The sequence below is a fragment of the Mastigoproctus giganteus genome, chromosome 7 (genome assembly GCF_048544385.1).
Source record: "Mastigoproctus giganteus isolate SK-2022 chromosome 7, ASM4854438v1, whole genome shotgun sequence".
NCBI classification, from domain to species: domain Eukaryota; kingdom Metazoa; phylum Arthropoda; class Arachnida; order Uropygi; family Thelyphonidae; genus Mastigoproctus; species Mastigoproctus giganteus.
In genome coordinates, this window is record NC_143581.1 from 26,795,328 (window position 1) to 26,807,941 (window position 12,614).

At 34.7% G+C, this 12,614-nt stretch overlaps 1 protein-coding gene across 1 annotated transcript; it reads left to right on the forward strand.

The window, feature by feature from the left end:
* Positions 1-953: 953 nt before the first annotated feature.
* LOC150082731 (uncharacterized) lies at positions 954-11,003 on the forward strand. The gene is made up of 12 exons (XM_090378260.1): positions 954-1,002; positions 1,509-1,650; positions 2,856-3,016; positions 3,547-3,652; positions 3,856-4,020; positions 4,190-4,475; positions 6,935-6,938; positions 9,174-9,321; positions 9,504-9,667; positions 9,860-9,965; positions 10,348-10,512; positions 10,651-11,003. Exons 2-12 carry the CDS (start codon positions 1,509-1,511, stop codon positions 10,941-10,943), a joined length of 1,740 nt encoding a protein of 579 aa, XP_090234386.1. The 5' UTR covers positions 954-1,002; the 3' UTR covers positions 10,944-11,003.
* Positions 11,004-12,614: the final 1,611 nt, after the last annotated feature.

Consider the following 12,614-nt stretch of genomic DNA (forward strand, 5'->3'; position numbering starts at 1 on the left):
AAGAAGTGTACATAGAAGGTGTAAACCAAGATGCCACGGTTTTTGCCAATGCATAGTTCACCTGGGGAATATATTTCCTCGTCACAGCTCCAACATCACCACTTTCCCATCTGGTCTGCAATAAATCCATTAATTTGTTCCATATTACCTGGTGACAGACTGGTGTCATTTCTCTGTGTTATACCCAGGGTTACTGACAGTCCCACCATCGTGAAGTTGAAAGTACAGGATATGGTTTTAGCAAAAGTACTGTACTTTAATGAAATTCGGCCGCATGGCTCACAAGTGCTACCTAATTATCAGTTCCATCTTGCTACAACTAGGTAGCAAGCCCTAGTTGTCATACGTGGAAGAACGTCTGTAACATTCCTCGGTCACCATATTATAACCGGTACAATATTATAACCAGTATGCAATGCTAATTCGGTTATCACTAGAAAATTATCATGAAATACTTTTTGCTTGTTATAAAGAACCACCTTTGAAAGGTGCATTTACCATCAGACGTGCATCCTTAAAATTACCAAACTGACTAGAGTTTTATCTTGTTAGTTTTGTACGCTGTACAAATTGGGAAATTATACAAGAGTTACGAGATTGCTCCACGCCCAAATTTTTCACTTCCTAACTCATGAAATTCTTTCAAATATAAAAGTAATGATTCTGATCTACTGAAAAAATGTATTAACTTAACACATACGTCATCAGACAATATTAAATCCAAAGTTATCATACGGAATTTACTGGGCAGCTTGCATTTCAACTCTGTGCAGGATCTGCTGATAGTGACAGTTTCCAAGGAGGGAAGTTGCTCAAGGACTGTGACTTCCTCAGGAAAGATAATGTTAGCTATATAACCTTTACTTCTGAAAGATCTTGTTTTTCCTGAATTAACTTTTAGATAGTTAGAACATCCAACTTTGAAAGTGAGTGGATGTACACTGTTTTTAAATCATTCAGTAAATAAAATTTGATTTGTGTTGCTGTATATAGAAGTTAAAGGTAAGTTTTCGAACTTAATCCACTTTTCTTTAATCCAGAGCAGCATATGTGACACAACAACACATCGTAAAAAAAAATCTTTCCTTAAGCAGGCTGTAATAAATATTGTGAGTGAAGTGCGTGGTTTTTTTTTTGGAAATTTCGCGAGTGAGTGGTGCAGTACTATCATTTATCTTTAGCATCCTTAAATAAGCTTAATCATAACGTTTAATCATAAAGAACCATTCTATATTCTCATTATAAGAAAACTGTTACGTTACGCTTGTGTTATCAATTTAAACATGTGCACAAAAAACTGTGTCCTTGTCTTGTCCTTGACGATTTTGGCAAACATTTTGTGTTTGTTGTGCCCTTGTCTTGTCCTTGACGATTTTGGCAAACATTTTGTGTTTGTTGTACCCTTGTCTTGTCCTTGGCGATTTTGGCAAACATTTTGTGTTTAAAACAAACATAAACAACAATGAACGATCTAACTCATTTTCGCTGTTCAATTCTGTTGGTTTCAGATGGTGCTACAGCCTGCGATATTCGCCATTTCTGTTTTTTTCTTGATCAATAAAGCAGAAGCTGACCTGAAGTGTGCAGTAAGTCGATCAAAGGAGAAATTTGATGAAGGTTTTGCATTACTCAAAGATATTTTGACTGAAGGTAAGGCTTTTTTCACATTTAACGAGGACACATACACACATTTTGCAAACAGATAAAAGTAGCCTTAGAATACGCAACTTACAAAGAAGACAATAATATATGATGGCTGCCTCGGTATTGGTTAGATGCAGATAAATCATCCGTTATGTGTTAGATTAATTTATTTTAATTGACATTTAATACGGGAAATAGAATTTATGTACTCTGAAATTCCAGTGAAACTTCTGTTAATGGGCCTTCTCTTAATGAAAACAGGCTATTATTGGTAATTTCAGGACAACAGCTAGTCAAATTATACAGTACTTCTTTAAAAAGGCAACAGGTGCCATGGAAAAATGTCTGGACGGGGTGGGGGGTGGCAGATGATATTTAGATAAATAAGGTAATAGTGTATGCAGTCATTCGGTTGACTGTTGCTGATAGAAGTATACATTATACGTTATAGTACGCTCATTGAAATACATTGAAAGTGTATCTCATTGAATGCACTATAGTGAGCCTAAAAGGTTGAAATCACAGCGTATCACAACAGTTTTCGTGGTTTGTCCTTTAAACTAACAGTCTCCTTGAATCGAATGGTTGTTTGCACTCCTTTAAATGAAACACAAGAAATGAAACACCGCTTTTTTCCAATACTTCTCATGGAATAACTTTCTTTATACAGAATTATAATAGCATTTCTTTTTTTCAACACTCAGTTCCTTATTTCTTGCCATGTTTATCACATTGCCCACAAAAATTAAACCATACACTCTTTCTAAATGATGTGTGTTCGATTTTATAAGTTATAGCTCTTATTCGTCAATTTATATTAATGCAAAAAACTTTAAAATCATCTACAACCTTTTATAATATTGAAACAGTGCCCCCACTTTCTAGAATATTCAAGAATCATCTACAACTTTCAGGAATCTTCTACGATGTTCTACCTCATTCGGGACTCTTCTAGGACTTTCTGAAATATTCTCGAATATTCTAAAAAATTCATAAAACATTTCTTAAATATTATTTGAGGTTTTTTTGATTTTTAATAAAAATTGGTAATCCAGTTGGTCTTATTTTAATAAAAACTTTGAAAGTTAAGAAAAATGAACCGTGAGTCCAAACTTTTAGGCGAGAGTGTTTATTCAAGAAATGAAAAATAGCTGTGAAACTGGAAACCTACAGAAATTATTCTAAAATATTTTATTTTATTCTTATTACAGTAAGCTCTGGACAGTGTACTTACAAACCAGTGGACTGTGCCGAAGTGTTGCAGGGAGGTCATAACAGCAGTGGGATATATGCGATATGGCCCAGAAGTCGTGTGGTGAAGGACAGCATTGACGTATATTGTGACATGTTCACTGATGGTGGAGGATGGACGGTTAGTAATTCTGCGAATATCGACCCATATAAACCTGAAATGAATTCAAAGCATATTTTTCTTATAAAATGTATATTTTATAATGCTATATATATTTTGAAAATCCACCATGGTCCCAGATGCATTAATCCTAAGCTTCTTGGCAAAGAGCCCCATGCGGTAGCTCCCGCCAAGCCTCTTGCACTGTGGAACATCAATGGTCTCTTTTACATCAACCGAAGCTTCCACCTAATTGATCCCGTATTTTAATCATTGGTATATCGGAAGTGCGTGCAAATCATCACCCTGATTTGCATGTACTTCCGATCATTCCTTCTGGGTGATGAAATCTCAATGTCCCTAAGTATATATGCTAATTTTGATCGAGACATATCAATAGATTACGCTAGCTAAATACTCGATCTAACCAAAAAAATCAATTTTATTGTTCGATTTCTACATTAACCGAACTTGGTTAAAACCATAATAATTATAACTGTATCTTCTGTCATATTATTCGTTACCAAATAGGAAACATTCTTCATTTACAGGTCATTCAACGAAGAGGTGATTATGGAAGACCTAATGACTATTTTTACAAAGGCTGGGACGCATACAAAAACGGTTTTGGCGATGTTGATCGTGACTTCTGGTTAGGTAAATATATTGGTTGGATTTGTCGATTCAGTTGTATTTTATGAAATGCATTATGCATAAATAAGTGTTCATTTTACAGGGAATTTTAAACCATATTAACGATCATTTTAAACAGTGATATGGTTGTAATCTTGCTTCTCTGTATATCACACATTAGAATAAAACAGATGGCAAAAACTGAAATTCAATAAATCCCTTTATAGGTAATGATAACATTCATGCACTATCAGAGCAAAAAAAGAACTCTATTAGGTTTGATCTTAAAGACATGGAGGGCAATTGGAAATATGCCTTGTATGACCAATTTTGGATAGAGGGTGAAGAAAATAACTACACGTTGCATGCTCGTGAATATACTGGAAATGCAGGTAAGGTTCTTGGCAATTACAATGGGTGATTTCAGTATAGACGATATTTATAAGTAATTAAAGTATATTTTACTAGGACATCGAACTACAGCCAAACCGAAAGAATGTCCCACTGTCATTTTAGCTTCATTTTGCTGTCTTTACTCAAATACCACTTTTGTTTTTCCAGGAGATTCCTTCACTATGCATAGCGGATTCAAGTTCTCCACTAAGGACAGAGAAAATGATGTCTGGGAAAAAAATTGCGCTCAAGAATATAGTGGTGCGTGGTGGTATTACACCTGTCACTCATCCAACCTCAATGCACTTTATCTGAGGGGAAATCACGCGAGTTACGCTAATGGAATTAACTGGTATACCTGGAGAGGAACTCATTATTCTCTTCATACTACTGAAATGAAGGTCCGTCCTGCAGATTTCACGATATCTCGGAAAAAAATAGTTCCCTGTAACTAGTTTTTCATTCTTCAAGTTGATTCCTCACCGAAAAATTAAACTTGTTTATCTAAAATCTTTGTTACTTACACTTTTGGTAAGTACCGCAAATACTGATAAAAAGGCCTGTACGAAAATAGAAAGCTGGTTTTCCTGTTCATATAATAGCCGCTACAAATGGAATAAAAACCTTATTTTTAATTAATGGACTGTTTTTATTTTTTGAACTGACTCTACCATGTATGTATTCGCTGACACTTTAATCAGAAGGCATCTGCCTCCTCTTGTAAAGTCATATGAAAATGCTGTCTGTGGATCGTTAATTATAAACATGTAATTTAGTTTTGCAGTTATTAATACATGTATTACGCTATGGTTATTATCAAGACACTAATGGACAAGCAATTTTTTGTAAATTGTTGGCTACACAAATGTTGTAGAGCGTAGTGTTGTAACACAGAGGTAAACACTATCCTCTAAAAATAATCCGGATTATCATGGTCCACTCTACTTTCATGGTTCGTCAGCGTGGGTAGATCGGCGGTTGTAATCACTGATGGAAAATGTCCAGGTTCGAATCCCGTCAATGACAAGTAGAAGCTTTATGGGCTTTTATTACTTCGTGGCTTTCGTCCAGGAAAACAGAAAAATCTACCATAAAACACACGCAATTAACAGACATAAGCCACACAGCACGGCATGAATTTAATTATTCGGGTGGCCTAAAAATGATATTTTTTTATTACTTCAATGCTCTCTATAATGTGGCAGTTCTTTGGTACAAACCCATATTTCTCTCTACATAATAGTGTCCTATGGCATGTCGCTTGGTCTTTGTCAAAATGTGTCCGAGTTAGTCGGTCTCAGGAGAGGGATGCATGATTCGTTTTTTTAACAGAAACTCAGATTTTTCTTCCAGAAAACAGCAAATCGACCACAGAACACACAGAATTTACAGATATAATATATAAAGCTCAATATGCCCCAAGTTGTTGATGTGCCTAAAACCATAATAGTACAAAAACTTTATCAAAAAAGAAAGTGATCTGGATTCACCAATCAGACTAATGATTTCGACTTCAGAGTGGGCAAGATCATAGAATCTGTGGTTAAGAAACATGGTACAGAACCTCTCGATGGGAATAGTATCGCTAATGAATCATAGCTTGGGTTCCTAAAGGTAAAATACCTCCTGACCAATCTGGTTAACTATGTTGTGATTTGGCAATTATATAACAAACAAACAATTTTTCTGTTAGATGTTTTCTGAATAGCCAAGAATTGGCCATTGCAAGTTCAGCAATCAGTCTCAAGGAAAGTAGGAAAATATGGCGATAAATTATAATGATGTGATTATTCAAACGGGAATCTTACTGAATGATAACTAGCAGAATTGGGCCGTTTCTTTGGATGGCTGAAATCCCAAAGTCATTTTCACATTGGTCTAAGTGTAGTGAACTTTTTTTTTTACGAAAGCGGATGAAACTGATAATGATGAAAAACCTGAAATTTTCTAGAAAATGGATAAAAATCCAAATGTTCCAACAATAGAGAAAATAATGAAAGGAGATGATGCAAACTTGACTTTGCACCATAAATTAAAGTTCCGTTATGAAATAAAATGCCGTTTTTAAGTGTAGAACTGAACAGCACAGATGAAGGAAATTAAATAATGAAGATAAAAGCTTCTCTTCATGATGAACTGGAGAAAATGTTGGTGGAGTCGTTTTAAGAAACAGCAAGTGGGTCAGCAGCGTCAAGTGCCATAGTAAAATACAATGTTATAAATATTATAAACAAATGCGCGCATTACAATAAAGAGCTTAAAACAAACCACTTCCCACGTCACCTATGCAAATAGTAATTTCGACATGTGATTTGTGAACTCCTGTACTAATTTGTCTACTTTCTTAAATTTTAATAAAATTATCCACATCCACAACACCAAACGAAAGTTTGTTCCAACAATCAATTACCCTCTGACTGAAAGAAAATTTCCACAAATCTATTCTGTAAACCCTCCTTCCTCAATATGAATTTATGCTCGCTCATACCCGTAGTCTGAGCAAGAAGAAGGACTCCACAGGCATCGAGCTTACTCCATCCGTTCAGAGCCTTGAACACATCAATGAGATATCCGTACAGGCATCTGGTCTCCAGATACTGCAATTTGCATAACAGAAATATTTCTTGGTAATTCTCTCATTAATTTCGTTGCTCTTCTTTGCAATTGTTTCATTAGATCCCATCCTTCCTAAAATGAGGCGTACAGACCTGCATGCAGTACTCAAGATCCACATCTTGGCTAAACGTTGCCTTATACAAAGAGATACTCATCTCCTTATCCCTGCTAGTAAAATTCTGTATATCATTGACAGAACCCTGTGAGCTGTCCTAGCAGAACGACTGCACTACTCGGAGAACTTCATGTCTCACTGCACAATTATCCTCAGTCTTTTTCGTTGTTTTCTATCTTCAGTGCTGTACAACGCAAATGATACGGGTTGAGAAGTGTTCAATTAAAGTTTAGCATTTACAAATACAGGGTACTACATATGAGTAACAATATGAAATACCCTGCATTTTTTCAATGCTAAACGTTAATTTACAGTTCTCAGTTCCGTATTCCTCATTTTTCTAGATATTATTGGAGTAGCATTCCAGAATGCTGTTATTAACCACCATGGTAACCTTTACATCATGTGCAAACTTAGACATTAAGCCTGCTCTAACGTCATAAATATTAATAAATACTGCAACCAATATTGGGCCCTTGGCGGGATGCGACTAAAAACATTAATCAAGAAGAATATCGATAGCCCATCTTCCCATCGATTGCCACTCTTTGTCTTCTCCTACTCAATCATCTCTTTATTCATAGCAGTAACTTTTCCCTAATGCTACATTGCTCCGATATCCTATAAATGTCTTAATTTCACACGAAATTAGCTACATAATGAAATATCAATATCTGAATTGAGTAAAGAAATTAACTGTGTTTCTCTGGGAGCAGTGGACCACTGGGAAATTTTTGATGGTCGGAATTTTCGAGCAGCACAAAGAGTTTTGCACTCTTAAAAATCGGACTGCTCACAATAATTCGACAACGCGAACGACTATACCAACACTGTTATTTCAATTCGATTATTTTCAAAGTTTATAAAAACACTGCACATAGCGAGGTAGGGTTTAGCGACGTCTATCCTTACTATAATCTGAAAACTGGGAAGTTTGGCAATTCCAGTCTAGAAGCTGTTTTACACTCTAAGTTATTGTCTCTGAAAAGATGCTTTTTGCAATGGTATTGCATCAGATGCAAAGGAAACTGAAGATACAAAGCAATGGTTTCAGAGACATCACGTCCCCACCGTTTAATCGATAATTCTATGAAAAATTGCTGTTGTTCTTTTACCACTTTCTGGTTTTCATTTTACATCAGTCGCAGTTCAGAGTTCAACAGTCCAGAGATTGCTAATAGCACACAAGCAACATGAGATTCCCGAATATGTTTTTGCATAAATAAACACCCATTGCGCAAATGCGTTTGTTTATGCTTATTAGCGTTAAGTGTTATCTTGCTGAATGAACGTGATGTCTGTTAGGTTCAAATTATAAAATTAATTCGTAAATTTATCCAAAAAAAAAAAAAAATTGCAAGAAACACAAAATTAAAAGAACTACTTTTATATGCTCAATCACCCCAATCATGTTTCACTTATCGCCAGCTCCTGATGTACTAATATCGACTCCTAGGACAGGAACTATCAGAACTCACCGCGATGACCCTTCTAAGAACAAGATATTTGTGTCAGTCGAAGGAAGTCTGTCCTTCAGACGGAAGGCAGTGATAAGGTACTTCTTAGGAAGTAAATGACGTTCACGATTTCGTATAATATTTCCTGCTTGGAAGAAGTGTAACTGCTTGCAACAAAAGAACAATGAGATAAGTGGAAAGTATGAGACGTAAATATAATTAGGCTTCACATATTTATACTTAAAAACACTCAATCAGCAATCAGATTTGATTCGTTAGCTCTGCATGTTAAAGGCCCTCCTACAATATAAAGATTGGATTTATTTAAAGGCAAGTATTAAGGCAATTTTGGATTTTATAATCTCAACGTTCAGGTTTGTAGATGCTCATAAAGTTAAATCAAACTATTATATTTTAGTAAAATACCTTATATTTAATATTGGGGGAAAGGGGGACATATTAACCCAGCTATGTACGTTCATTCTGTCTGATTATTATATTAATGTACAGTTTTAGTTTTCTTGATTATATTAAGTTAATTTTCACATGAATATTTAATTTAATGCAGTCATCAGTAATTAATTTTCTCTGTTCATAATGCTTTTTTATAAAAATATTTATTTGCGTTCTTTCTGCTATAAACATTAAGTTTTATTATAAATAAGAGTATGCGATTAATTTTAATAGGCATAATAATTATGTTTTTATTAAATATTTCATCTAAAACTCGATGCTGAATATTTCAAAAATTAAAATATGTAATTCTGTTATTTTAAAAATCAATATGAATTTAATTATAAATAATCGCGAGCAATGTGCTTTCTAATATTTCATTAACAGTAATTAGACATTTTGTTTCATTAACTGGAAAGATAATTTTGACGCTAACACGATTTTTGTTTTTAATAAACATGATTTATTTTGTTTTCACTAAACTTCCTCAATAAATGTTAAATGTTTTCAGATGGCGCTGCAGAGAACATTGTTAGCCATTTTTATTTTTCTCGTGACAAATAAAGCATGCGAATTGAACCAAATGAAATGTGATATGAAAAGATCTCGAGAAAAGGTCACAACAGCTTTCTTAACGATAGAAGGCATCTTGAGAAAAGGTAATTTAAATAAATAAATAAATTTTATTTGTTTTTATAGTCTAGTATACTATAATTAGTAATAAATTTATTTGTAATTAGACGTTTAATTTAATGGATAAATTAATTAGAAGAGCCCTGTTTATTGAATATGTAAGATTTCTTAAATTAACCATATATTTTTTTAACCTCTTAATTTACAGTTGAAAGCCAATGCAAAGGTGCTTCAATGCCAATGGACTGCGCTGAACTGCGGCTACAGGGGCATAACAAAAGTGGAATATACAAGATCTGGCCAAGAAATAGAGTGATAGTTGATGGTTTTAATGTTTACTGCGATATGGTTACTGATGGAGGAGGATGGACGGTAATTACAATCTTCTAATGCTTTTTATTAGCCAGATATTTAAACTGTATAGGTAACTAATGGTAAGAGGTGTCAGCATACTGTAATATCCAGATGTTGTTAGTTTTAATTTATATACAGTTTCTGTAAAAAAAGAACTGTAAAATATGTGATAGATAAAAGGATTTTTCAAATATTTCATTTCAATTTTAGATCATCCAAAGAAGAGGAGATTTTGGAAGATCAAACGAGTTCTTCTATCAAGGCTGGAATGATTATAAAGTTGGATTTGGTTTTCTAGATCAAGATTTCTGGTTAGGTATGTACTGCCAATTACTAACAGAACGGGCACCCTCACACTGATGAGCTGGCAAGCATCACTGAAACGGTCGTTAACAATTTAGGGCATTGCTAAGCTGGCCGTTGTATTGGTGGCCATTAAAACTTGTAGTTAATGTCTATAATTTTATGCATTGCTGTTAAATTTATGAAAAGTTAAATCGAGGGATTAATACAGATAAAAATTTAAAGAATAAAGTAGCTGTGAAAAATTAGGATAGGTAGACTATCCATGCTACATCTGTATAACACCAACCATACTGATGTGGTTTTTAACTTTTCTTACAAAAAATAATAATAATAAATGTCTAAAAATTGACTAATAAATAAATTTTTATTTGATTATTATTTTTTTCTATCAGGAAATGATAAAATCTACGCCCTCACAACCCAGCGACAGAATTCCATCAGGTTCGACCTTAGCAACACCATGGGAGAAGTTCGCTACGCCTCCTACGATAAATTTTGGATTGACAGTGAGGAAAATAAATATAAATTGCATGTACAAGGCTACAAAGGTAATGCAGGTAATTATATCTCAAAACAGCACCACAGATGTTGCCAAATCAGTAAATGAAATTATAGATATTGTATTAAAAGTCTTAAATAATAAGTACAACTTTTAATTTTGCATGCGTTATATTGAATTGAATTTATTTTTGCAGGTGATTCTTTTGGAAACCACAATGGTCATAATTTCTCCACCAAAGATAATGACAATGATGCTTACTCTGCTAGCTGCGCTATGGAGTTTAAAGGTGCATGGTGGTATGGACAGTGTCACACCTCCAATCTGAATGGACTCTATTTGAAAGGAAATCACAGCAGTTTTGCAAATGGCATAAACTGGAACGCCTGGTTAGGAATGCACTACTCGCTCTTTACTACTGAAATAAAAATACGACCTCTGGAATTCAACGTGTTGCTTGCCCCTGATCCGATAGACCCAAGAAGGTAAAATGCAATTTTGAGAAATGAAAAGTGTGCAAGGTTCTGTGATTCTAAACGTGTTTTGCAGTTATGTATGTTCGTGTGAAAATAAATATTTATTACATAAACTAACTTCTTGAGGATTATTCCGACTTTGTTCTTTCACCAATATCAACAACAGGGATTAGGCAGTGTAGATTATCCGAGAGAACTAAGGCTCTGAGGGACCAGTGTATATTTTCTTCGAGTTGCGACTCCTCAATTGTACTATAAGATGGAAATTGATGATAGATGTAAGCGGATAATAACCCAACTGACCTCTCGAATGGTCATCATAACCATCTCCGTAATGGAGTGAATCTGGACTCCCAAGTTGCACTTAATACTAACAGCGATGGACAGAATATAAAGAGATTCGAGCCATGATATGATTTGTGAATTTTGCTCATAGTAGACCACTTTGGGATCAGATCGATTACGCTATTCGTTCCAATGGTCAATGGTGTGGTGGAACAGTCAGGCAGCCTGAGAACGGTTTCGCAAGTTATATTTCTTTATAAATTCTCTTAAAATTCTATTTTAAATAAAATTGAATTTCTCTTTATTGCGTTTATTCTTTGGTTTCGCGGTGTTGATTTTATTTCAATATACCTTTCGGAAAAAGCATTCATAAGGAAAAAATTAACAATAGAACACCCATCCGAGGGGTGCCTGACTTTTGACATTTATCTGTATCAACAAAAATGATCCGTTTATATTCAATACTGGCACCGCGGCCAGAATAGTTTACAACTTCATTGTCACTGTTTTACTGCAGCACAGTGGTTACAGCAACCGTCTTCCCACACCAAGTGGAAGATGCCTTGAGGAGGAATCTCGTCAATAACGAGAGGAAATTTTATGGACTTTTCTCCTGGAGACTTAGGTTTTCCATCTAGCAACCCGACCGAAGAATATATGCAATTACATACACGATATACTGATGCCTCAGTAGCCTTAGTTGCTTTGGTTCTAACCACAAGGAACCTAAGGATTAGATATAAAAATATGCTGGCATTCCTTGTGGTAGAATAGGAGGTTCTCTTCCGATTATACTGTCATGAATAAAGTGATGTCCTTGAGCGAAAACCCAAAACAACAACATTACTTTAGTTGGCTCCTTTATATTTTTTAATTTTTAATTATTGTATATAATTTTACGAGGTGTTTCTGTAATGAATACTTTTCAAAAAAAGATGAAAGATGAATCGTACTATGACAAGACTCCTCACATTTTAATTATCATAATTTCAATTAAAATGCAGCCTGATGCTTTTGTGTATACACCAAGTGGACACTTTATTAGGTGCACCAACCTAATAGCCAATGCTTTCAGAACAGCCTGGACTCGTCGTAGCTTGGTTTCAACGAGGTCCACGCTGTCTCAACTGATCCCCACAGTTCGTTGTAAATTGAAAATTTGCTGATCTCTACTCCGGAGAACTCGTTCCATCACATCCCATAGGTGCTCAATTGGGTTCAGACCTGGTAATTATTACTTTAGCAATTTTAACTAATTAACTTTTTACTAATTAATTACTTAATAATTAATTAACTAATAACATACCGAAGTAGTTGTTCTTTACTGTACATGCCTTTACTGTACGGTCGATCTGCCAATGTAGAATTCAATCAACTTTTTGATATATGGAGTAATTTA

Bases quoted from the DNA above. Each gene is read 5' to 3' on its own strand.
- LOC150082731 (XM_090378260.1), top strand. From the start codon at position 1,509: ATGGTGCTACAGCCTGCGATATTCGCCATTTCTGTTTTTTTCTTGATC. The intron at 4,021-4,189 runs GTAAGGTTCTTG...TTGTTTTTCCAG, and splicing joins TGAATATACTGGAAATGCAG to GAGATTCCTTCACTATGCAT. The intron at 10,513-10,650 runs GTAATTATATCT...TTATTTTTGCAG, and splicing joins AGGCTACAAAGGTAATGCAG to GTGATTCTTTTGGAAACCAC.